Source organism: Rhinopithecus roxellana, chromosome 14 (assembly GCF_007565055.1).
Source record: "Rhinopithecus roxellana isolate Shanxi Qingling chromosome 14, ASM756505v1, whole genome shotgun sequence".
NCBI lineage: Eukaryota > Metazoa > Chordata > Mammalia > Primates > Cercopithecidae > Rhinopithecus > Rhinopithecus roxellana.
In genome coordinates this window covers 19,465,851-19,493,235 of record NC_044562.1, presented here as the reverse complement: position 1 = coordinate 19,493,235, position 27,385 = coordinate 19,465,851, and the positions used below count along the sequence as shown (strand labels likewise).

Below are 27,385 nucleotides of genomic sequence, written 5' to 3'. Positions count from 1 at the left end.
CCGTCTCTATTAAAAAATACAAAGAACTAGCCCGGCGAAGTGGCGGGCGCCTGTAGTCCCAGCTACTCGGGAGGCTGAGGCAGAAGAATGGCGTAAACCCGGGAGGCGGAGCTTGCAGTGAGCTGAGATCCGGCCACTGCACTCCAGCCTGGGCGACAGAGCGAGACTCCATCTCAAAACAAAACAAAACAAAACAAAACAAAACAAAACAAAACAAAAAACAACCTATGGAGTTAAGGATTTTGATGAAAGCTGAAACTAAGCAACAGAAGACAAATGAACTCACTATAAACGAAAAAAACCAAATTACCTGGTACTAGCACAGGAGCCCGTGGTCTTTTGGCGTGTGCTCCGCCTCAAACTGGGGAGCTCAGCAGGTGGAGATTCACTGCGCTTCTTCGTAGATTTTCTTAAACCTATCCATGGAAAATGGAAAAGTGTAATTTTATAATGAAAAATTATCATTAATTAAAAATTATAAAATTCTTCAGGTCATCATGTTCAAAACTCGACAGATTCTTTTCATAACTTCTCCAGCAGTATTGCTAGCTTTATTTCCAGAGCCTATTCATAATGAAAAAGTTAATGGTACTTGGCCCTCCAGTTGAGGATCGGTCTTCTCACTTGGGCCCAACCTTGACCCAAGCTATCCCCAGAGTCCTGCCTATCTCTCCTCTTTCAAAGTTCTTTTCTCATCTGCTAACTCTTCTCCACTAACAAAGGCGAGTTTTTTTGTATATACCATGTATTTCAAGAATTTACTAAACGCCATGAAGTTTATCAATTTTGTTACACTGTTCTTATATTGTCCTATTTCAGTTAGTTTATATAAGGCTCATCAATAAGGTATGAGAGAACTAAATGAGTTATACCACCCATCAGAAAGGTACATGCACTTGGACTGAAGGTTATTAGGAAGTATGATTTATAAAAAAGACTATAATTAGGGGGAAGAGCCAATTAAGTACACTTTTCACAGTATTCTGGAAGCTAAACTAATGCCTTTACAGGTCAATAGGCTCAAAAACAGTGTATCAATTAAGTAAAGTTTATTACTATTTTATGAACAGTAAGAAAGCCAAGACAGCATTCACCCTTGCCCAATCCTCACAATGTTACCATAAATGACATACTAGGCAGTATGCTCAATCTAAACAAAGACCTCCAATAGTGAACAGTCTCCAAAGTTACCATATTTCCATGAGAACTCAGCATTATCTTAAATATCTGTTAATTTTTTCTGAGACTAATTATACAATTGGTCCTGGTCACTTGCTTCTTTTCAGGAAGTTTTAATTTTGCTGATTTCATTGTTTTAAAGGGGAAAAACTAATTCTTTACTCCTTTGATTGGGAAAAAGCAGCAGTAAAAGATCTGGGAGAGAAACAGTAAAAAGGATTCTAGACATTTTTCTTGATCTTTTACACTCAAAACTTCAGCTCATTCAACTTGGGATCAGACTTAAAAGGAGAGGTGCTAAGTGAAAAATCAAACTTCTTCAAGAATCTGTGAACATGAAACAGAAGTTTTAAGGATAAAAATCTATGTTTGGACAGGCATTACCTTTTAGACATCTAAACTGTATCTTTTGGGCCTTTTTCTAAATAACTTCTGTGAAAGATTATCTAAACAAGTGAAGCTGACTTAAAAGAATCAAAGAATGAAACTTTAATTGGGAAAAGATGATTGGCTCAAGAGTTTCTAAAATTTCAATCCTATTTTTAGATTGGTTTTCTACATAGCGTATTGCCAGAATTACTTGATATAATCATATGCTTGACATCCTATGCTGTCTTTGTCAGGGCACACAATCTGGTCACCTAAGAGACAGGGCATGAGAACAGATCTAGGGAGCTAGCTTGGTAATACATTCGGCTAATTTGCATCACATTTAGTATTTTAAAAATTCATAAATTATTTAAAAATAGTATTTCAGAAAGTATTAAATTTTACACTTGCTTTTCCATTGGATTTGTGTGACTAAGTTAAAGTAGACTTACAAATGTATAGAGAGAAAAAAACACAAATGCACATTATATTAAAACACACCGAAAAACAGTGTTTTTGCTTATAACAAAGCACTTTAAAAAACTCTGTATTCTTGTCATTAGTCTTAGTACTTCATTCAAGTAATACTAAAATATCTCTATACATACCATTACACAGCAATAGACAGTAGCACACACTTTTGCATCTATTTAGCGACATTAAAAATAAAATATTCAAACTAATGTACTGTGGGCTACACTGCTGTAAGGTGATGTACTCACCTTTACTTTTAATCAAACTTTATTTTACTCTTTCAGTATTCATGTCCTAAAAGAGACTTCACTGTTTAACTTTCTTTTACACTGTCTTCAACTATAACTTAAATGTGATAATAATATACTTATTGTGAGTGGTTCAACAAGTTTGACAAATGTATTTACCTATATAACCAGCATCATCATTAAGACACAGAACATTTCCATTACTCTAAAAAGGTCCTTCCTGATCCTTGTAGGTAATCCTCTCTCTCAATCTCTCTGTCTCTCTCTTTCATAAGGCCCTTGTCAATCACTGATCTGTTTTCTGTTGCTATTGTGCCTATTTTAGAATTTCATATAAATAGAAGAATACACTGCTTTGGAAATGAATTCCATTTTCTTACAAATATTAGTAACTCATTCCTTTTCATTGCTGAGTGATATTCTTGCCAGTAAATGTTCCACAATGCTTATCCATTCTTGGTGGCAAGCTTTAAGAGGACCATACTAAGTTGCAGAGAAGTAGGGAAGGGAAGAACCAAAACAACAGACTAGATAGAAAAACACTTTTAATGGCTGTCATAATCATGCCACGATCATAAAACGACTGTGAGACTGTCGTAACTCCACTCCTGATAAAGTAGGAGAGATTACCTTAAACACGTTGTGGTCTGAAAGACAATCTCACAGTAAAAGAGCTGCTATGTCTAATACTTTCTAGTGGAAAAGAGGTTATCATTACTTGCAACAGAATCAGAACCCAGGATAGACCATACTAGCTTTCACATCTCTATCTCTGCCCAAAACACTTGAACAGGGCAACACAACTTATGCAGTGAAAACTGATAACTGGTAACTTCTCAGCATATTTCAACAAACCAAGTCAAACTTTGGAAGGACTATATAAATTCCTTTTATGGATTATTCTTCCAAAAGTCTGAAACATTTTCAGAACATCAGAAATGGCAGAGACATTCATGGAGAAAGCAAAGTTCCAGTTTGAAGCAGTTGAGGAAGATCACTTTGTAGAAGATAAAGATAGATTACCCTTCTTTTGGCCATTTAGCAAACTGACTATGCTAGAACATACTATTCTTACACTTAAGACTATTTTTCAAAAATACTTTCAGATATAAAGTTAGATGATTCCTATTTTTCAAATACAAGAACATTTATTGACATTAAAGGTGTATAAGCTGGCCAACTACACAAATCCAAAGCTCATCTTGAAGCAAGCAAAACAGAGTATATTAAGAATACATCTTAACATGCATCTCGCAAGTTGTTAAAATTTTGCTTTACTGGTTCTAAACAAAAAACTTTAGAACTGTCCGTATAAAAATACAGTATTTTGTAGAATTGAAATTTCCTTGTATTCTGCTGATCAAGCAAGGAGTATTTAAATAGAGGAGAGCACACAGTTAAGTGTAAACCTACCGAACACCAATTAAAACACATATACATAGATACACACACACACACACACACTCTCTCTCTCTCTCTCTCCCCTCGTTCCCAGGCTCTGTGATGCAGCAAAACTACATTTATCGCTTACCTTTATGATGCCACTCAACAAGAATGTCACTGGTCAGATTAATATACTCTTATCCCCAAAAGTTTTGTGTAATGAAGTTAGGCATAAATGTAGATGTACTCTTTTCCTCAAAATTCTTCCCCTTATTATATTGGTATACGAATATATGCCCTTGTTCCTATAATCTTTAAACTTCTGGATAAAGATGAAACTGGCAGTTAGTATTGTCTGCCTAAAAATCCTAATTGTTCTGTTCTCTCATATAGACGTGTCTATAAAACAAACAAACAAAAACAGGCTGAGCATGGTGGCTCATGTCTGTAATCCCAGCACTTTGGGAGGCCAAGGCCGGAGGATCATTTGAGGCCTAAGAGTTTGAGACCAGCCTGGGCAACGTAGATCTTGTCTTCACAAGAAAACCAAACCAAAACAACAAACAAAAAACACAGGCTGGCTATTGTGGCTCATGCCAGCAATCCCAGCAATTTGGGAGGCTGAGGCTGGAGGAATGGGTGAGCCCAGGAGTTTGAGACCAGTATCAACAACACTGTAAGACCCTGTGTCTCTACAATAAATAAATAAATAAATAAAAATAAATTAGGTGGGCATGGTGACACATGTCTATAGTTCCAGCGACTTAGGAAGCTGACACGGGAGGATCCTTTAAGCCCAGGAGTCCAAGGCCACGGATCACACCACTGCACTCCAGCCTGGGTGACAAAGCAAGACCTTGTGAAAGAAAAGGAAGAAAATGAAGGGACGGAGGAAAATAAAGAAAAAAAAAAAAAGAACATGTATTCCTAATTTAAAAAAAAAAACTGATTTATTCAAAGTTCAAGGTTTCAGTCTTTCAAAGCAGCGGCAATTTGCAAGGTTTGGCTTTTGAAATGTGATATAATTAAAACTGTATGTATCCAGTTGCAAGCTTTGAATTTTTAAAACAACATTGTAAGAGAATCAGATTGAGGAGTGACAATGACCTTAGATATTTTACTTACTGGACTCTTATGTAAGAATAGTTAAGATGCTCTGGAGTACTTCCTATTTACAAGATTTACTTTCCTTGTCTACTTGAAATTTTATAAATTTTAAAATGTATTTCTCATTACATTAGACTATTATTAAATGACTCCAATCTCATCATTTTGCAGGAGAAATGAGCTCAAGTAATATGTCTGCCTACTTAAAAGGAGTCATCAAAGGTAGGTCACTACCAATACTGGAATGGCTTTTACTCCGAGATATGTTATGTTACTTAAAAACTAGAAATAGACGACTGAATAATAAATATTCACTGTCATGTTTTTATGCTATCTTCCATTCTTACATGATCTATGTTAAAGGCATGTTAATCTTTCATATGGTAATCTGACATACACATATCAGACCTATTACACAGTCCTATTATGAAAATGTAGTCTCCTCCACCAAGATGAAGTATTCTAACAATCAAGTAAGTAAACCTTGCAGCTTCTTCAAGATTCCTTCTGTTATATAAGAAGTCAAAGCAAACAGCAATGTCAATATATTTGATAAGGCTATATAAAAATCAGGCAGGGACGAAGAGGTGAGGGAAGCTGATTTAAGATCTTCATTCCATAAATAATTATTCCATTCAAATAATTAGTGTTATCTTCCAACTTACATATGCATTTTAAAGTGACTTTAGAAGATCAAGTACACATACCTATTTTTAATGTACAGAAACTCTTTTTCTGAGCGCACTGCTTATTTATTTTTAAAGTTCTCTGGAGAGCTATCTCCTACCTCTTCTCCATGTGGTACCATTGGAAATGTCTTTTCCAACACATTCCTACTACTACACAAGAGGGTTAAACACCAATCCTCACCATCATCCCCCTTTTCTCTCCTCCAGCATACTGACTGATTCAAGGACAGGTATATAACCCAAGGAAATCAGGGACTTCCTTAAATGTTGATATATAAATGAATAGATATAATCCTCTTTTACTGTAAAGGGAGAGTCTCAGGGAGGTCACAAGATGTGAGACTGTCAGTGCTATCTTCATATGGCCTCTGGATCCAGCCAAGCCTGAAGCTAGGCATTCTCTTGGCTTTACCCATCATGTGAACAGATTTGCATTTCCATTTAATTTTGGTTGAATATCCACCACTAATCCCAAAATTCAGACCAAAAGTCATTATTAGCATTTTTAGTCTAGAGCAGGTGTTGACAAACAGCAGCCTGTGGGACAAATTTGATTGGCAACCTGAGCCTCTCAAGCTATGAATGGTTTATACATTCCAGAGAGTCATAATAAATGAAGAATATGTGGCAAAGATTGTATGTGGTCAGCAAGGCCTAAAATAGTTACTATATGGCCATTTAAAGGAAATGGTTACTGACCCAGACTTTGAGGGGAAAAAAAAAAAAAAACCACGTAAGAATTCACCCAGATTTCAAAAACTAGTTAAAACTCTCCAGAACAAAATAAATAAAACCTCTTTATATTTTAATATAGTATACAAATTAATATCTTAAACAAGGGTAGATATCAAAAAAATTGCTACAAGTAATTTACATTTATAGGCACAGCAGGGCAGACTCTGATAGATCTTTAAAACACAAATGCCTGGCTGGGTGCAGCGGCTCACATCTGTAAGCCCAGCAGTTCAGAATGCAGAGGCAGGAGGACTGCTGGAGGCCGGGAGTTTGAGACCAGCCTGGGCAGCATAGTTTCTACAGAAAATTAAGAAAAAAAGAAAAAAAATTAGCTGGGTGTGGTCACACAAGCCTGTAGTCCCAGCTGCTCAGAAAGCGGAGGAAGAAGGATTGCTTGAGCAGTGAGCTTGATCACACCACTGCGTTCCAGCCTGGGTGACATATCCAGACCCTTTTTTTAAAAAAGGTGGTTATTGTCTTGAGATGGAATTTACTCATGGAAAGATGCTGTGGACATCACTGAAATGACTAGAAAGGATTTAAAATATACATAAACTTAGTGATAAAGCACCAGCAGCAGCAGGGTTGGAAAAAAATTGACTCCAATTCTCAAAGAAGTTCTACTATAGATAAAATGCTATCAAACAGCATCCCATGCTCTATTGAAATCTTTCGTGGAAGCAGAAGTCAATCAACGATGCAAACTTCATTGTTCTGAAACTGCCACAATCACACCAACTTTCAGCAACCACCACCCTGGTCAGTCAGCATCTATCAACACTGAGACAAGACCATCCACCAGCAAAAAGATTATGACCCGCTAAGACTCAAATGATCATTAGCAATTTTTAGCAATAAAGCATTTTTAACTAAGCCATGTACATATTTTTTTTTTTGACACAATGCTATTGCATGCTTACTAGATTACAGTATAGTGTAAGCACAACTTTTATGTGCATTGGGAAACAAAAAAATTCATGGAACTCACTTTACTGTGATTTTAATTTTATTGTGGTGGCTGGGAACTGAGTGCATAACATCTCCAAGGTATGCCCATGTAACTATATTAACGGTTACTTTGGTAAAAATAAATTCAAAAAATGAAAAGTAATCTATGAGGTTATAGAAAGGAATCAGACTTTTATTTTAAAATAACTCAGTAATAAGACAGATTTTGCAGATAATGAGATAAATCCTAAATGCAATTTTTAAAGCAAATTTTTATTTCCTAGTCAATGTACAGCCATTTCATGCACTGATTTGTCAATATGAATTACAAATATTGGAAATGTCCAACGGTATTCATCTAAGCATTATTTATAATAAGGAGTAACTAGAAAGGAGCTAGATGCCCAGTAATAGGGAATAGTTAAATAAAACAATATGGTAATTAAAATTGCAAGAAAACAGTTATTATTTAATGAGGATGTGAACACTTTGGCACTTTTACATGACTGGTGGGAATTAAATTCATATATTTCTAAGTGCAATTTCAAAATATATGTCAATATCTAAAAAGAATATAACCATTGACTTAACAAGGAAATAGTTGTGTAAATCACAAAGCTATACTTAATTAGGGTACATCCATATCTAGCCATCACAAATGATGTAATTTATAGTTATTTGAAAGGAAACCAGTCTACTACAAAGTGTTTAGACAAATAATGCACTTTTGTTTCTCCACAACTATTACCTTGTTCTGTCACTCCGAAGATGAAATTTAATGGACATCAAATGTATATTTTAGACAGCCTGGCACATAACAGGCACTCAAAAAGTAATGCCTACTGTCATGTACAGCGAGATCATACTTTGCATGTGCCTAGCGAAGTGTCTCCCTTCTGGGTAAAGACAGAAGATTTAACACACATGCACTCACTTCTGTCTCCACATGAAATGCCACTAATACAGCATTAAAACAATCTGAGACATAAATCTACAAGGATGAGAAGAATGGAGGACACTATCATTACAATACAATTTTAGGAGATGAAAACCAGAAATGCCAGGCTAAATGCACTGGGAAGTCCAGAAAACTGAAAGAAGAAAGCTGAGATTAACTACCAATTAAACTGACACCAGAGAAACCCAAAAAGGCTCAGGATCTGATGATGCCAGATACCTCTAGGGCAGCGTTGGGATTAAAACTGAAGATTGGCTGATAGGTTGCTTACAAGGCATCAGATCCCCAGATCCCCTCCCACACTTGTACAGCTGGGTAACCATTCCTCTCCTGGTTACAGCAAAAAACAAGACCTATATTCTTTAGGAAGTGTTGCAGGAAGTCAGGGACCCCGAATGGAGGGAGCAGCTGAAGCCATGCCAGAAGAACATAAATTGTGACGATTTCATGGACACTTATCACTTCCCCAATCAATACCCTTGTGATTTCCTATGCCTGTCTTTACTTTAATCTCTTAATCCCGTCATTTCAAAAACTGAGGAGGATGTTTGTCGCCTCAGGACCCTGTGTGATTGCGTTAACTGCACAAATTATTTGTAGAGCATGTGTGTTTGAACAATATGAAATCTGGGCACCTTGAAAAAAGAACAGGATAACAGCAGTGTTCAGGGAACAAGGGAGATAAGACTTTAAACTCTGACTGCTGGTGAGCTACTAGACGGAACAGAGCCATGTTTCTCTTCTTTCAAAAGGAAATAGGAGAAATATCGCTGAATTCTTTTTCTCAGCAAGCAACATCCCTGAGAAAGAGAACACGTCCTGAGGGTAGGTCTATAAACGGCCCCTTTGGAGGCCGCTGTCTTTTACGGTCGAAGCTGAAGGGATGAAATAAGCCTTGGTCTCCTGTAGTGCTCCCAGGCTTATTAGGACGAGGAAATTCCGGCCTAATAAATTTTGGTCAGACAGGTTGGCTGCTCTCAAACCATGTCTCCTGATAAGATGTTATCAATGACAACGCATGTCCGAAACTTCATCAGCAATTTTAGTTTTGCCCCATCCTGTGGTCCTGTGATCTCGCCCTGCCTCCACTCGCTTTGTGATATTTTATTACCTTGTGAAGCATGTGATCTCTGTGACCCACACCCTATTCATACGCTCTGTCCCCTTTTGAAAATCGCTAATAAAAGCTTGCTGGTTTTACGCCTCGGGGAGTATCACGGAACCTGCCGACATGTGATGTCTCCCCTGGACACCCAGCTTTAAAATTTCTCTCTTTTGTACTCTTTCCCTTTATTTCTCAAACCAGCCGAGACGCTGAGGGAAACAGAAAAGAACCCACGTTAACTATTGGGGGCGGGTTCCCCGATAGGAAGTATAGAATATAGAAATTCTTGACTAAAGTACACAGTACAAATAGGTACACTATACCAAAAATAAGAGGGAGAGAAGGGAATCGAGTACGGACATACTGTCTGACAATATACATTATCCTGCCTCTGTCTGAGGCCTCTTCTCCCACTCGGCTCCCAGAACTCAGGAACTTAAGGTTTCACCTTAAGGCAGGAGTTTGAAACAATCTTCTCTGTGGAATTTTACCAGCTAAAGGAAAAAAGATCTAAAAATAATGATAAGAGGAAGTTTACAACAAAATGACCCAACCAGATCACTAAACAATGAATCTCGGTCAAACCTCACTTATGTACTCAGAGCTTACAAATTAGACTTTTGGTCTCGAATTATACTTGAGTATGAGGAGACAACCAGGAATTACCAGAATTACCAGAATATGAGGAAAGTTCCTAGCATGAAAGACAAAACCAATCCAAAATTCAAGCCCCCCACACACACACAAAATACTTGAGATCACACAGGCAAAGAAAACTCACCATTAATGTCATCAAAAAAGAAATGCAATCATAAACCAAACACATGATTCTATACACAAGGAAATGAAAACAAAATCACCTCTTGGAAATAAAAGATGGCAAACATGGGGAAAAAAAGCAATTCAAGAGAAAAGTTGGAAGATGAAGTAGAAATCTACCAGAAACAGAACAAAAAAGGAAAGCAATGTCAAACAGTAAGATCAAGACCATTTAAGAGGACAAGCACTCAACAGAAAATCAAGAAAGAGAAAAGAAACAAGTACAGGGTAACCAACAGTCCCAGTTTGCCTAGGACTATCCTGGTTTTAGAGCTGTAAGTCCTGAGTCTTCAGAATGCCCCAGATCCAGAGAAAGCAAAACCAGCTAGTCACCCTATCAAGGAATAAATCAGAAATAGGAACGGTGCCAATGTTGAAAGATGGAAGACACTATTGTAATTCTTCAAAATTCTGAAGGAAAGTAATTCCCAACCCAGAACTCTATATTCGCCAATCTGTCAAGTATCAAGGTGGTACGATACGTTTTCAGACATCTAAATTTTGAAAAAATAAATTTTAAATTATTAAAATCTCATACTTTTCCTTAGATTCAAGAAAAAATATTCCACCAAAAGAAACCAAGAAAGATGACGTGAAATCTAGAAAAGGGAAACTAAAAAGACTGAAGCAAATCCCAAGGCTAAAGCAGTATAACCAGGCGCAATGAACAACCATCCAGAGGCCTCATTTCTTCAGGAAGATGAAGCAAATGCATGTAGACAGCTTGAGAAAAGATGATGACAATTAGTAAGGAGTGTGGAGTTTGAGTAAGTTCATGGGAAAGTACGGAAAACTTTCCGTACTTTATTTTGAATTTTAAATTCAAAAAGGAATTTAAAATTCAGGAAAAGCAAAAACGTGTGAGAAAGGAAATGTTCCTACATGGCTTAGTGTAAATGATATTTAGATGTTGATGATACAATAAACCCTGCGTGCTGATCATCACTGGGAAGACGGTAAGTACGTAACAGTATGTGTTCAGTAGGTGAACAGGGTGGGGTAAGGTTAGAATGCAAAATCTTCATTTTCCACAAGGGGAACACAACAGGGATCAAAGAGTTGGGGGTGGGAGAGAAGAATCAACAAAGGGACATATAAAAGCACATAATCTAGACATTAAAACATCAAAATAATCAGCTATAGAAAAGCGCACAGTGGCAGAAAGACTGCTTTAAAAAAAAAAATAATAGATCTGGCCAAGCATAGTGGCTCATGCCTATAATCCAAGCACTTTGGGAGGCCTAGATAAGAGGATTGCTTGAGTCCAGGAGTTTGAGATGAGCCTAAGCAACATAGTGAGACTTCATCTCTACAAGAAAAAATCTTTTTTAAAAAATCAGCTGGGTATTGTGGCATGTGCCTGTGGTCCCAGCTATCCGGGGTGCTAAGGTGGGAAGCCTGCTTGAATCTTTCGAGATCAAGGCTGCAGTAAGCTATGATTATCTTCTTGAAGAAGAAAAAAAAAGATCTTATATAACTCTTTCACTTTACACTGCAAATAAGTGGTGATAAATATAAAGTGAAAAATTTTGGCATGATACACACCAAAAAAAAAAAAAAAAAAAAAAAGAAGGTAGCCCTTGGTGAATGAAATGAAAGTGATTTTATATTTTTCTTCTTTGTATATTTTGGTACTCTCTGGATTATTTTTAACTAACATATCAGAATCAGTGTCAAAACCATTCCAGAACACAGGTAAGAATATAAAGGGCAATTACTAATGTAAGCTGAGTAAAACATAGTTTGGATAATTCAATTCTTATTTTGACCTTGTATACAAAAATATATAACACGGTCATTTATAATTTTCAAACAACGTAATATGAAGCAAAGCCTTCTTAACAAAGAAGTCAGTGCTGTATTTACCATTAAATGATCTCTTTTTTAAATCTGGCAACTTTTTTTTTAAAGTTTTTTTAAAGCCTCAAAAACACTAGGACTATTTGTTAGTAATTTTTCAAAGCAGTCACATATTGGAACTTGTAATTTTTAAGTTGCTAAATTACTTTAATAGCTGCCTTGTAAGATGGAAAACTGACACTCAACCCTTTTCCTTTTAAGCTCCCTGCCCAACTCTTCACAGGGCTCACAGATAATCTACCTTTTTCACGTAAAGAGAGATGATCCTATGAGATTAAGTTGGTGAAACCACGTATCTAACTTAAATTCGTCTCTCCTGCTCAACTCATTCTTATTTCCTCCCTCCATGCGCAAAGCACTATGTCTTCCTCATCTAATCAGAATCTCCTTTCTAGAATTTGGCTTTTGCCTGGTTCTTCTCTAGGTCTGATAAAAACCACAAGCTATATGCAAGTCATCAGGAGAATATGAAACTCAAGACAAAAGTAAGCTGTTAACTCCTGCTATGTTATTAATAATGTGCACATGACGCCCACTTTAAATAACAGAGAGTAAAGTAGATCTTCAATAGAAACATCAGCCTGGAAATAGAAGTTTTTCTATAAACAGGTTCCACAATTACTCAGATTTTGATCACCAATTGTTCCCTGTAATTCTATACCATCATCATCTACTCACTTTGAAATTATTGCAAATTTTTTTTAAAAAACATTAAAAATTGTTACATAACATTCTTCATTCTGGGGTACTCTGGAGACTTTTACCAAGTAACACAGAATGACCTTTGTCTCAGAGCTGTTTTGATGAGACACAGCCGGCAAGCAGCAATGCTTCAGGAAGTCTATCATTAAAGTAGTGGTTTCACTAGATCTTCTGCCAGCTCTAGTGCCCTCGCCGGGAACTTGTTCATTGGCCTACCAACAATTGACTAAGCAGCACAATAACAAGGTCTTCCTGTTTAAGCTTCCTCACTAAATGTATTATATCATTTCCTGAGTGTATTCCATGAACCACTGCTGGTTCCCAAATAATAGTTGGTCAAATTAATTTGCAAATTATTGGGTTAAGAAGTTACTGCAAGTCTTCCCACAGCTTTCAATATATTCCTGCTTATCTAGAATCTCCTTGAATAATACTTGAACATGGGGAACGGTTCTTCCACAAAGCATCTTAAAAATACTGTTGTTCCTACAATTTTTAAACCATTTCCTTTACTATTAAGCTCTCCTACTGACCAAGTCTTTACCTGAGGAAACACATCACATTCAAACTAATAGGTTCAGTTCTTAAAAACTGGAAGAAAACAAAGGATATCCAAAATAAAATAAAATAACCTACCCTATATGAAATTTCTCACAATGGTCTACTCTATTTTTAATATAATTTTTAGATTTTTATTCTACTAAGATTTGTATTAATCAGAAGCCCATCTCTCAACTTCCATCCACCCACTGAATCTAATTCTGGCCTCTGGATTAATGTTAAAACAAAAAACCCTGATACATACAAAAGCCCTTTAAATACGTGACCTGGCCAGGCGAGGCGGCCAGATCACCTGAGGTCAGGAGGTCAAGACCAGCCTGGCCAATATGGCAAAACCCCGTCTCTACTACAAATACAAAAATTAGCCAGATGTGGTGGCAGGCACCTGTGAATCCCAGTTACTTGGAAGGCTGAGACACGAGAATCACTTGAACCCAGGAGGGGGAGGTTGCAGTGAGACTAGATCACACGACTGCACTCCAGACTTGGGCGACAAGAATGAGATTCCGACTCAAAAAAATAAAATAAATACGTACATACATGACCATAACTCTTACTTTAACATTACATGGTACATTACAATATGTTGCTGCATTCTATGGCACTTGAGATTTTCAAAGTTGTTTTCACATATAATCTTTCATTTATGCTTCACAAGGAGGAATCTTATTATTTTGCAAATAAGATTAGGAATAAGGTTGGCATCATAACTACAGCTGAATGATTTGCCCAACCTCACAAAACTATGAGATATTTTTAAAGCAATGTACATGCATTAATATTGACATTTTTGTTTTCATTTATGTTAAAGTATCCATTTATACAGGTTACATTTTTCTTTATATATAAAATTATGCAATTTTATTTGTATATATATTCCTAGTTTTGACTTTCTTTTATAAATTTAAGGGGTACAAGTGCAGTTTCGTTAAACGGATATATTGCTTACTGGCAAAGTCTGGGCTGTTGATATTAACCATCATCCAAATAATGTATATTACAGCCATGAGGTAATATCTCACCCTTCATCTCCTTCCCAGTCTATGTCCACGTGAATACATTATTTAGTTCCAACTTACAAATGACAACATGTGGTATTTGATTTTTAAGAGATTAAAAAAACTCTAAATCTGGTGTTCCAAATCTAACAGCCACCTTAAAATTGACCAATGGCCAGGACTTACTGATCCCCCATTCTCAAAATGCTTTGAATATGTTTTCTGCCTTAAGACATTCACTTTCAGTTGTACACCCTAAATTTTGTGATGCATCCTGTGCACTAAGCACTATGCTAAGTCTTCTAATGTTTTCATTTATTCCTCAAATAGCTATTACGCCCATTTTACAAAGAAAAAGTTACAAACTTTCCCACAGTTACCAGCTGAAAAAATGTCAGAATTAAGATTTGAATCCGACATTTTTGGCTCTACTCCTCAAAATACCATTACTTGAAACCCAGAGACAATCATAAAATACCACATTTTGCCCCATATCCTTAAGAAACGTTACCTGCCAATTAATTCTACTGTAAACTCTTTTCTGAAGTGACATATTTAATCATGCCTAAAATGCATAATGCCTTGTTTTGACTTCAAGAAACCTTCCCAGACTGAGTTTGCCCAATCTGTTCGCCCCTATGCATTCTGTTCTCAAGGCCAATTTTTGGGATCAAATGGCCTGGGTTTTAACTCGGCTTTATCATTTCTTAGTTCTGTGACCCTAGACAGGTAACTTGACTAATGATCCAGAGTTTCCTAACCTGTAAGCTGGGAATAAAAATACCTGCCACACAAAGGCTGGGCACAGTGGCTTATGCCTGGAATCCCAGCATTCTGGGAGGCCGTGGGGGGTGGATCACTTGAGGTCAGGCATTCAAGACCAGCCTGGCCAACATGGTGAAACCCCATCTCCATACTAAAAACACAGAAAGTTAGCTGGGCGTGGTGGCGCATGCCTATAATCCCAGTTACTTGGGAGCCTGAGATAGGAGAATCACTTGAACCCAGCAGGCAGAAACTGCAGTAAGCTGAGATTGTGCCACTGCATTCCAGCCTGGGCAACACAGGAAGACTCCATCTTAAAACAAACAAACAAACAAACAAAAACAAAAAACAACAACTTGCTACACAAGACCGATGAGAAACAAATAAGATGACTCATGTAAGGTATTCACAACAACTGTCAGGCACTTAAAAGCACAGTAAATATATGCTACTTTGTTTTGAAATGTTTTCATTTATTTGAAAACCAGCAAATACATAGCGAATGATATGGTATGAATCCTTGGGTTCACATAGTATTCACCTCTAAATTTAATCAATACTACCAATGAAGGACCAAATAAAATTTCACTTCCTCTAGAGTCTTAGTTATCTCCAAATGGCCGAATTAGGTTACAACAGTAAAACACAGAAACATGGGTTAAAAAAAGAAAAAGAAAATGCTTCATTCAAGGTCATACATACCCCCATCTTCAAATCCTAACTCTGCCAAGTATGAGGTATACTACTCAGAGAAGTTATTTCATCTCCTTGGAATGCATTTCCTTGATGACTATCCTAGGCTGGGCATGGTGGCTCACGTCTGTAATCCCAGCACTTTGGAAGACTGAGGTGGGCAGATCACCTGAGGTCAGGAGTTCGAGACCAGCCTGGTCAATATGGCAAAAACCTGTCTCTACTAAAAATACAAAACTTAGCCAAGCACGGTGGCACGTGCCTGTAATCTCAGCTACTTGGGAGGCTGAGGCACGAGAATCGCTTGAACCTGGGAGGCAGAGGTTGCAATGAGCCAACTGCAAGACTCTGTCTATGGGAAAAAAAATTTAAAAAGTATCCTAAAGCATCATTTTTTTTGAAAAGAAAATGTAGCTGCATATGTAAAATACCTGGCACTTATTTTATGCTAAACAAATGCTGGTTCCATTCTCTTGTTTCAACAGCTTAGGCTACGATGAGAGATCAGAACTGGGATAGTGGCAGTGAAAATGGAAAAGTGATATAATAGTGACAATAGAACACACAGATACTGTGAAAGTCAATGAAATAATGGTGAAATGAGTTTTAAAATACTAAATTAGTTTGTGACTATGTGCTGAGCAGGCTTAATGGAATTATCTGGATTAGGTTTTATCAAACCAGCAGCATAATGATACTGAGTTGAGTTTTCTTTTAAAAATCATGTTAACAGACTATATAAAGAAAAGAAAGCTGCTCTCTACAAAGGACCAAGGCCATGACACTCAAGTACAATCTGCTATTGCCTGGCCCTAAATTCCTACATATAAGAGCTTTAAGAGATGAGTTCTTCAAGTGAGGCAGACTGGAAAGCAGAAGGGGGAGTGAATCCTAAACAGCTTGCTGTAAACTCAACCTGGCCTACTGGCTGTGAATATTACATAGCTACTACAATGGACAGAATGACAGACACAAACACAGGGAGGAAAGGCAGTATAAAAGCTGACATAAATAACTCCAATTATCAATAAAGCCTTGGAAGGACAAATAGTTGGTTGTCCTTTTAACTTGAACCTTTTTTTCCTTCTCACTTCAAGATACTGATCTAGCCTATCTTAATCCTTTAAACTTAAAACATTTTATATAGATGTACTGCATATTTAAAATACCAAAACAGAACAAAGTTCAATCTAAAAGTAAAAGATGTTACTTCATAATAACCTATCATACAGGTTAAACATAAAATTTTTATATAGTACCTACTATTAACTAGTATTCTTGTCATTTTAGTTAATGTGTGAATCAACCAAAAGTAGTTTTACATCGCAGTGTTAAATTAAACAGAGCTAACAGCTCCAATTCAATATTAACTTAGGCTGATTCAATAAGAGCTATACTTTGACAAGAATGCTAGTAAACACTATATACAATCTTCTTAAGCCAAGAAAACATTATAGTCCTACCCAAATGTAGATCTAAAATCAATCAGAGAAGAACGGATGCTTAAAAGCAAGCTTCCTTATTAGGTATTATAAAAATTAAATACTTTTAAAAATTGTAGGTAAGTGCTTTATTATCCTATTTGTCCTCTATAGATTTCTCAAATAGAAATAAGGAAAGAAGGCTGCACACAGTGGCTCACTGCCTATAATCCCAACACTTTGGGAGGCCAGGGCAGGTGGATCACTTGAGGTCAGGAGTTCGAGACCAGCCTGGCCAACATGGTGAAACTCCCTCTCTACAAAAATTAGCTGGGTGTGGTGGCGCATACTTGTAATCCCAGCTACTCAGGAGACTGAGACAGGAGAATTGCTTGAACCTAGGAGGCGGAGGTTGCAATAAGCCAAGATCGCACCACTACTCCATCCTGGGCAACAGAGCGAGACTCTGTCTCAAAAGAAAAGAAAAAAAAAAGAAGGAAAAGAAAAGAAAAAAAAAAAGAAGGAAAGAAAAGAAAAACACTAGCATTCCCCAGATGAGCAGTTGGCTCCCTGAAGAAGTCTTCTGGTAAAGAGAGAGGGAGAAGAGTTCCTGGATATCTCCAAAACTGACTCATGAAGGAATGCACATAACTCTATGTTTCCTTCACCTACTTGGTTTCTTTGCTTGAATGTATTCTCAAAACACAAATTCTTTCTACTCCACTGTAAACTTTAAGAGAGCAATATTCTTTCTCACTCACTTAGGACACAGAGTAGTGTATATAAGAGTCGTGAAAGTATTCATCTTTAGACAAAACCCTTTAAAGACCATGAGATATTACATATGAATAAGGTTTAATTTATATGAGGTATATTTATTATAATAACATTTCATTGTATCTACACATCAAGAATATCTAATATAAAAAAACATATATTTAGCCAGGCATGGTAGCTCACACATGTAATCCCAACACTTTGGGAGGTCGAGGCAAGTAGATAACTTGAGATCAGAAGTTTGAGACCAACCTGGCCAACATAGTAAAACCCCATCTCTACTAAAAACACAAAAATGACCCAAGCGTGCGTGCGCACACTTGTAATCCCAGTTACTCTGGAGGCCAAGGCAGGAGGATCGCTTGAGCCCAGGAGGTGGAAGTTGCAGTGAGCCAAGACTGCACCACTGCACTCCAGCCTAGGCGACAGAGTGAGACTCCATCTAAAAAAGCATAGACAAATTTGATCTCCGATCATGGCAACTCATAACTAAAAAGAACAGCTCCTAACTAAATGATAATTCTGTATGTGGTATAGAAGAAAATCCAACTTTATGTCCCATCCTGATATTAGGAAATCGGTGAAGTAGGAGATGCTGCAAGGACCAATAAAGATACAGACACTAAAATGTGATGGTTTTGTAATAATAGGAAGGCAGTATTCCTTACCTGTCTCCATAAAACTAAATGTAGTAACAGTTCTTACACGATGTCATGTACTTAATTATATGGACAGTAATAAATCTAAGATTATCTAAGACGGGGGGAAAAAACTCTTAATTTTAAAGCATAATTGCTTTTGACAAACCAAGAGAAACGTTCTTTAATTAAAGAAAAAGACCTTTTTGTAAACTTACTTGCTAATTTGGCCTGTAATCCAGAAGGTCCAGGTTTTGATGTCTCTGACTTAGAAGACCCTGGAAGAGACAGTTTTGTTTTAGGAAGGCTAACTTTAGGGCTGAAACGAGCAGCCCAATCAAATTTTGAAGAGCCACCAGTTTTACTCTGTTCCTTTTCCCTGCTACTTCTTCTGGGGCTGGGACTGGATGCTGAACGGGAACGCCTGGCCTTGTTCTGATCTTTCCCTTGTTTCACTCTGGCACCCGGTGGTACAGTGGAGGAGGCCGAGGCTACAGCAGAAGACGAGGAGGAAGTAGAGGCAGCAGAAGAAGAATCAGTGATGGTGCTACACCCAGCTTTGGCTGAGGTGGCTGATTTTGAAGCCAGCTTGGTAGGTTTGGCAGATCTCTCTTCTGCACCAGTTGATTCAGACCCGGAGCCACTCTTTACACAAGAACTCTCTGTCCTTTTTCTTTTCTGACTCCGTGAACTGCCAGTGGCCCCACTCTTTCTGGTATGAGCCTTGCTTGTTGATGGTGATTGTGCAGATTTCAGTTGTTGCTCCTGGTCTAAATGTCTCTTCTTGGACTTACTATGTGGCTTATTTGTTTCCGAGGGAGATTCAGTATGCTGAAGTGCTTTTGGTTTTTTTGCAGAGCTAGGAGAATTGGTCCTGTTGTAGTCTGGACTAGCACTGCGTTTCACTCCTCGAGAATTGTCTTTCTTAGGCACCTGCCCCGTTTTTTGTCTTTCTGAAGTATTGGCTCTGTCTGGATCCTCTGGTTGTGGAACTATCACAGCAGATGATGAACTGCAGCTTCTAAGAGGTTAGATAAGAAAACAGTTAATACCAGCCTGTAATAATTACAACTGTCATATATAATGCTTTCAAAAAATAAAGTACGAGTATGTTCCTACTAAGTCCTGTATTAAACATAGGTTTTCAGATGGTTCAAATCTGTAAAATGAAACAAAAGAACAAAACAAAGGAAGATGTGACTTTGGATAGTAAAATATCTGCTTAGAAGATAAGGGTGTTCTTTAGCCCAAAGATTACCGACATTAACACTCCTAATCACAAAACAAGAGTTAAGATTACAAGAAAAACAACACTTAATTGTTCAGAACCAGAGGAAGCCAGAATATTGATGCCTTATTCACAAACAAAACTGCTTTGTCAAAGCTTAGAAGAAATAAGCATTAACATACGTACTTTCAAAATGAAGGTCAGAGGTTTTTATACTGTAGTACTATCAAATCTTCAGTTAACATTGCTTTCCAAAGACTCTTACCAATTAGATCTTAAGAATCACTGACCTAAACCTAAATTATGGCTCTGACAATAAAAACTTAAAAAAAAAAAAATTTAAAAATAAAAAGAAATAAAAAATGGCCACAATGGTTTGTTAAGCAAAGGGGGAATCTTATAGTTCTCCAAAAAAAAATACCATTTTATCATTGACAAACTCATTGTCTAGGGTATACTGCACTAATCACTGCAAAGGTGATAAACTGTCAATCCTAAAAGTTACTCTTAGAGAATAATGAAAATATGTATCATAACATTTTAGAACAACCTCAAGTTTTAAACATTATGCAATGATTTGAATGCAAATAATTCTGCCTTGAAAATGTATAAGCAATATGAAGATTTACCTTTTAGAAAGGTGTCCCCTTGACAGTTCAGAAGTAGTATTAGACTGCACTTTGGGTGCCTTAGAATTAGATTTTCTACTCTCAGGAGGGCTATATCCCTTATGTTTTGCCTGCCCTAAATGTGACCTGTCAGCAGAAAATCAAAACAGAAATCTATCAGGAAACTGAGATGCAAATACAATACTGAAAGTGAAATATTTTTATATATTTTTTAAAGCTTCCCACAATTCATTGTCGACCCTACCCTTTTTCCAAATATTTATAAATTTTAATTATTACTCTACCAAATAATCTGGCAAAAAGAAGTTGCCTCTTAGAACCAAACCCCCTCCCCAATACTGAAGAGTTTATTATCACCAGTAGTCATAATTGCACAGCATTGTTATGGTTGCTTAAGCAGTAACACATTTTTCAGCAATTTTAGTGCAGATATTAAAATATGCTACATTTTAACAAAAAGTAAATTTAGACTTTAGATCTAAACACTACTTTTAATACATAATGTGACTGTAATGGCTTTAAAAGCTTACGGAAAAGACAACTGATGATTCCCACACTGATACTGATTTCCAATTCGTACATTAAAATTCAGGTAAACACAGTAAATGCAGAGACAGAAAAACCAATTCTCAAACTGATTTTACACAGAAAATCATTTCAAGCACTAAACAATAAATAAAGCTACATGAAATCAATATAGTGATACTTGCTAAAACTTTAAAGTACTTGTCAACAAAAAGAACACAAAAAAGTCCTGGAGAAATATGGAATTTACCACAAAAGTTCCAAAAAACATTCAAATAATTCCATGATTGATATGGTACATCATATTTATAATAAATCAAATCCTTATGCCAGTACTGTTCTAAAAGCAAGTTTGAGGAACATGAAAAAACTATTTTCAGTTAGATTATTTTTTAGACCTTGGGGAACAGTTACATGAGATTTACATAAGCAATAAAAAACAAACATACGTTTATATCCAGAAAACTGCTGTCATTCAGGTGAGATATTAATGTAATAAATGCAATTTATGTAATTCATAGCTGATGTCCACCTTCCACATAAGAGCATATACTAATGAAAATTTAGAAAAAAGTTTCATTAATACCAAATTTACTTGTTAAAAAAAGTTTAAGGCTTTTATTCCAAACACCATCTCAAAAGAACTTAGAAATGAGTCACTGAAAACCTCACAAAATAATTCTAACTCAATCTTTAAGGATGCCATAAATTTCTTAAGATATCATACAAATACAACCATCTGTTCCAAAAGAGGACTAAGGTTTCTCTTTTCTGTATCATTCCTTCTTCCATCTTTCCAGAATTCATGAAAAGAGTCTTAAAAGAAGGTAAGAAATTAGCTTCTTAAGAAAGGAAATAGTTCCTGAATCCCTCATATCATTTTTATTTTCAAGGTTCTAATGTGAAAGTAATAGTATTTTCTACAGACTTATTAAAATAGTTGAATTTCTTAAAAAAAAAAATTCTAGGTGAGCCTTTCAAGTGTATTAGTCTTCACTTTTAGTAATGAAGGCACACATATACTTCAAGAAGCATATTTTCTAAAGTTGTAGCTAAGCTGAACTTGGTAAGTTTTTTTATACATTGTGTTTTTGTTGTTGTTGCTGTTTTATTTTTTTATTTTTTGGTGCTTCAGAAAGGGTCTTGCTCTGTCACTGAGGCTGGATCACGTGATTTTCCTGCCTCATATACACTGTGATTAATTTTAGTTTTTCCTATTCTCCCATTGCAGACTAAAATTTTGCTTAACCAATGAGTTTCTTATTAGATTTAATTTCTAAGAGTTGCTTTTGTTTTTGTTATATTTCTATTAACAGATCTCAGAGTTCAACTCTTTTTTCTTCAGAAATGAGACTATTTTTGAAATCATTCCATAGTTATTCTAAAAAAGAGGTATAACATTCTGTTTTTTGGGTATGGAATTTAACAGCTACAGGAAATATAAATTATGTCATTCAGGTCCTCCATATTCTTATTTTCTTAAAGATTGTTGCAGACTGCTGTTTTAATTAAATCATGTTTTCTACTTTATTTCATTTTATAATTTAAAATATACCTTGTTGCATTCCTTGATAATTAAACAACTCATTTTGAAAGAAAACTACATACATTCAAAGCTAGACAATTTTGTGAAAAATAAATGCGCAAAACAATTAAAAATTCAGATTCATTCCATTTGTCATCACAAACTGGCCCATATGAAACTAAAGGTGAGGCCTGGGGCAGCAAGCCCTCCTCTTTTTAACTCAAATAAATTGCTCTGCTGATTTGTATACAGCTTACGTTAGAGCCACCTAATGATACTCCTGTGTTACTTCTCACGCCCTTACTAATACCTTCAATGAACTTAAGAACTTAGCAGGTAAACTCTCTATATTATACCACAAAAAAGTAAACAGTATCCAAATCATTTAGAAAACCAAGGCTCACAAAACTGATTTAAATTCAACAATGCCCAGCCGGGCACAGTGGCTCACGCCTGTAATCCCAGTACTTTGGGAGGAAGAGGTGGGTGGATCATGAGGTCGGGAGTTCAAGACCAGCCTGGTCAAGATGGTGAAACTCGGTCTCTAATAAAAACAACAAAAATTAGCTGGGCGTGGTGGCATGTGCCTGTAGTCTCAGCTACCTAGAAGGCTGAGGCAGAAGAATCGCTTGAACCCGGGAGGCAGAGGTTGCAGTGAGAAGGGATCACGTCACTGCACTCCAGCCTGGGCGATAGGGCAAGACTCATCTCAAAAAATAAAATGAAATAAAATAAAATCAACAATGCCCACACTGATCTTACCTAAAACTATTTTAAAGTGCGATATTCTCACTGAGGACTGTTTAAAAAGTGTATTTTAAACATATAAAATATTGATCTTTAACTGTCCCTTCTGCCTATCTGTTTAGCCTATGGGACTTAATACATTTTCCATAAAGAAGGGTAAATATTTTCAGCTTCCTGGGCAATACTGTATGTCAAAAAAACAGGTACAGAAAATTCTCAAACAAACAAGCATGGTGGCTATACTTCAATCAAAATTTTATTTACAAAAACAGGCAGTGAGCCAGATTCGGCCCATGTGCTATAGTTTCCAACCCTAGCTAACAAGGAATAGACAACCAGATGGTACCATGAAGTGACAATATGGGGCCTCCCAAAATGGAGCTCTATTTTATTATGTCCACTTATAAATTATTAATGCTCAAAAATGCTGCAAAGTAAATCTGCATAAAAAAATGATGTCCAATCTGGAATAGCCAATTAGAATATCACAGTATTCAGAGGCAAAGGAGCCTTGGATGCCTCCTTTGAGCTCATTTTACCACCTCTCTAATTTAGCAAGCCTTAATGCTCAACTTTAGTTTTTATTAAAAAGCATAATCTTTTTAAAACCTAGTAAAATTTATATCCACTATAAATAAAATTTGTAGAACAGTATAGTAAAATTCATGACAAACTCTTTTAAATAACACTAGAATGAAGCCATTTAGTAAACTATAGCCCAAAGACTTGGGTGAGTCAGAGTGTGTGTGTGTGTGTGTGTGTGTGTGTGTGTGTGTATGTGTGCGTGCGCGTGTACGCACGCGCATGCATGTGTTCAGGAGCTTCTATAACAACATATGGGTATTCCTGAAAAAAACCTCATGTCTCTGCAAAATTACCCACTAAAAATAACAGGGCTGTTATGTTAAAAATAAGATTGGGCCCAGAGCACACAAACCTATATTATTTTGTAATGAACGTCCCAACAAAAGCATCACCAATTTTAATAAAAAATTAAATCTCCAACAAAATTTGCACCAATAAATCCACTTGAGACTGATTTCTGTATTTTCTCCTTTTAAGTAACTTTTTAAAGGCATTTTTTAAAAAGCTTCAAAATAATTAAAAATATAATTTTTCTCAGGTAGACTTTCTTGTTTGTTATCTTCTTTCTTTATAAACACAGGAGTAAATGGTTTTGAACTTCCTGAGACTGCTTTTGACAGTACAAAGTATGGTGGTTTTAGAAACCACTGGAATAGCTATTTCTTTCACTGAATTATTTCTGCCAGATTTGCAAGGTTGTGTGTGCGTGTAACGTCTTCATATATTACCAAATCTTCCTCTTTAATTGAAAGGTCTTTCCCCATTTTCAGTTTATACATTAGCACTGTGGGAAAAATTGCTTATGAACCAACACTACTTCCACGTTATATTGACATCATTTCCCTATTTACCAAGTGTGTATGGGCCAATTCACATTAAAGAAACCAACATTGCAACAGAATAGACTATACTCAACTCCAGGTTATGTGCTTTCAAGATCACCTTGAAGTCTCAAATGCCTCTGAGTGTTAACTTTTAGGCACATAGTATTGACTGTACCCTTCCACCTACATTTGTACTGCTATTTAGTCAAAACCTTTACAGTAGTCCACAGAATTAAAAACCATCTCTAGTCCAAAGGAGATCTAAAAGAGATCTAAACGTTGTATCAAGAGCACAATATTGGGCCAGGTGTGGTGGCACATGCCTGTAATCCCAGCACTTTGGGAGGTTGAAAGCAGGTGGACTGCTTGAGCTCAGGAGTTCAAGACCAGCCTGCGCAACATGGCGAAACCCTGTCTCTACAAAAAATACAAAAATAAGCTGGGTGTAGTGGTACACACCTGTATTCCTAGCTACTCGGGAGACTGGGTGGGGAAGATCACTTGAACCTGGCAGGTCAAAGCTGCAGTGAGCCATGGTTGTGCCACTGCACTCCAGCCTGGGCAACAGAGTAAGATCTTCTCTCAATTTAAAAAAAAAGAAAAAGAAAAAGAGCACAATGCTGTCTTAATGTAAGGAAAAATGAGGAAACTGGCTAGTTACAAGTAGCTAGTTAATTCCTATTATAGGTGTTAAATTGCCTGAATTTTTATGCTAGACATATTCACAGCTTATGATATTTGACATATTGACAGCTTATATGATATGCATATATGTAATATACATGCACATATTACCACTTATATTTGGTAATATATGCACGTAATACTACACAATATACATGCATATATTACCAAATATAAATGGATCGTGGGTTTAATTACAAGTCTAAATTTGTGTATGTGTATACAGACACATTTTCATGCTTTTCTACTTTAAACACACAATTATAACATTATCGTTTTGTCTTCTAAAAATTAGATATTTTCTTTCAAATGCTGGAAAATGCATGTTTTAAAAGAGCTATTGATTTTCAATAATTAACGGTGGAAAGTTCACTTTAAATCACTTTAAATAAATAACTCACTAATGTTCCCTGTAAAATGTACTGTTTTTCTATTTCTATTACAAAAAGAAGCTTGATTCATCTGATCAATGTTCCTATCTTTAGTTATAGTGAAACACTAGCCCAAATGATTCTATAATTCAGAGTAAAGCAGTATTTCTAAACAGCAGAAGTACTGCCCCAGGAAGCATTCTGGAAACATACACTAGGAAGCGGGGGTGCTATTACCATTTGGCTGGTGTGGATTAGAGGTAAAGATGGGCAACATATGGAACAAAAAGACCCAATGAAGAACTGTCCCATGCCCAATGTACAGTCTTGGTAATACATGAAAAGCTTATGAAAAACCCTGACAATGTGGCAGTGACACAGGTGAAAAACATGCTTGTAATTTCTCAGATTTGTTTTGCACACTTCTTACATATTAAATTTTCCAGGAATGCAACAACAAACGATTATACTATTTTTTTCTTTTGGCAGTTTTACCAAGAGTCAGGTCAGGCACCATTTTTAATGCCTATGATGAAAATGCTGCTTATGGCATTTAAGTTTCTTGTTGTAGGTGTCACACTCAGTGACTCCAAATACAGATGCACTATAATTTTGTGTCACTGTGTCCAAGCACTTACCTACTGAGATGTTATTTTTGTTATCAACTATTTTCCTTTTGTTTATCTTTGTAAAATGCTGAAACATTGTATCAGTATTTCTAAACTGTGGGTAGACAGGTATTTTATTTCTTCATTTATTTGAAAATATTAAAAGAGCATAACAATAAAGATATTTATATGATATACACTATAGACAGGGAGCATTGCCTCTGATAGAGTTGAGAACCACTGTACTGAGCTACTCCCTTCAAAAGATACTAGGTTTGCCACCAACAAATATACGCAAGTCACAATGGGGCATATAAATGTAGGTAACAAATAGCCTAGTCCCTGTCCTCAAAGAGGTCAGTCTCATAAAACAAAGTAATCTACCAGGTACTCTCCATAGACTTTTCCAACGAATACTTTTAGCAGGAGAATATAAGCTTTATAGGCCACACCATTTAAACCTGGCCCTGAAGAAGGAAAAGCTGATGAAAAAAAGCTTTCCATTCAAAAGCAAAATATAGGCAAAGGTAGAGGCAAGCAATTATAAAACCCATACAGTAACTGACAAATGATATAAATTGCCCTGAACATGGAGATACATCAGAAAATATAGATGAAATGATGTTCACCGCTATGCAATCCATTCATGTAACCAAAAACTACTTGTACCCCGAAAGCTACTGAAATTAAAAAAAAAAAAAAATATATATATATATATATATATATATGGTTGTTTTGTTTTGTTTTAAAGGATAGGCTATGGTCAGACAGGGAAGGTTTCTTTTATTTTTTTTTTTTTTGAGACAGAGTCTCACTCGGTCACCCAGGCTGAAGTGCAGTGGTGTGATCTCAGCTCACTGCAACCTCTGCCTCTTGGGTTCAAGAGATTCTCCTGCCTCAGCCACCTGAGCAGCTAGGACTACAGGTGCCTGCCACCATGCCCGGCTAATTTTTATATTTTTAGTAAAGATGGGATTTCACCATGTTGGCCAGGCTGGTCTCGAACTCCTGACCTCAAGTGATCCTCCTGCCTCAGCTTCCCAAAGTGCTGGGATTACAAGTATGAGCCACTGTGCCCGGCCAAAATAAATGTCTGAAGACTTTAGAGATAGTATATGAGAAAAATGGAGGAAAGCACCACTATTAATCTTCTAAAAAGGAGCCTCTGTTTTCTTTTGTTCTCTGTATTACAAGAAAATAGCCTTCCAAATGTGATACAAAAGCTTGCTG

General features: G+C 36.5%; 1 protein-coding gene across 1 annotated transcript in view; it reads right to left on the bottom strand.

Moving 5' to 3' along the window:
• The window catches only part of TRIP12 (thyroid hormone receptor interactor 12), a 155,760-nt gene that overhangs the window by 74,006 nt on the left and 54,369 nt on the right, over positions 1-27,385 (bottom strand). Inside the window, exons 3-6 of the mRNA XM_030917083.1 lie at positions 20,287-20,412; positions 18,795-19,450; positions 18,648-18,707; positions 311-416 (exon numbers count right to left, since the gene is read on the bottom strand). Coding sequence (XP_030772943.1) covers positions 311-416; positions 18,648-18,707; positions 18,795-19,450; positions 20,287-20,412 — 948 coding nt within the window. The remainder of the gene's footprint in view (positions 1-310; positions 417-18,647; positions 18,708-18,794; positions 19,451-20,286; positions 20,413-27,385) is intronic.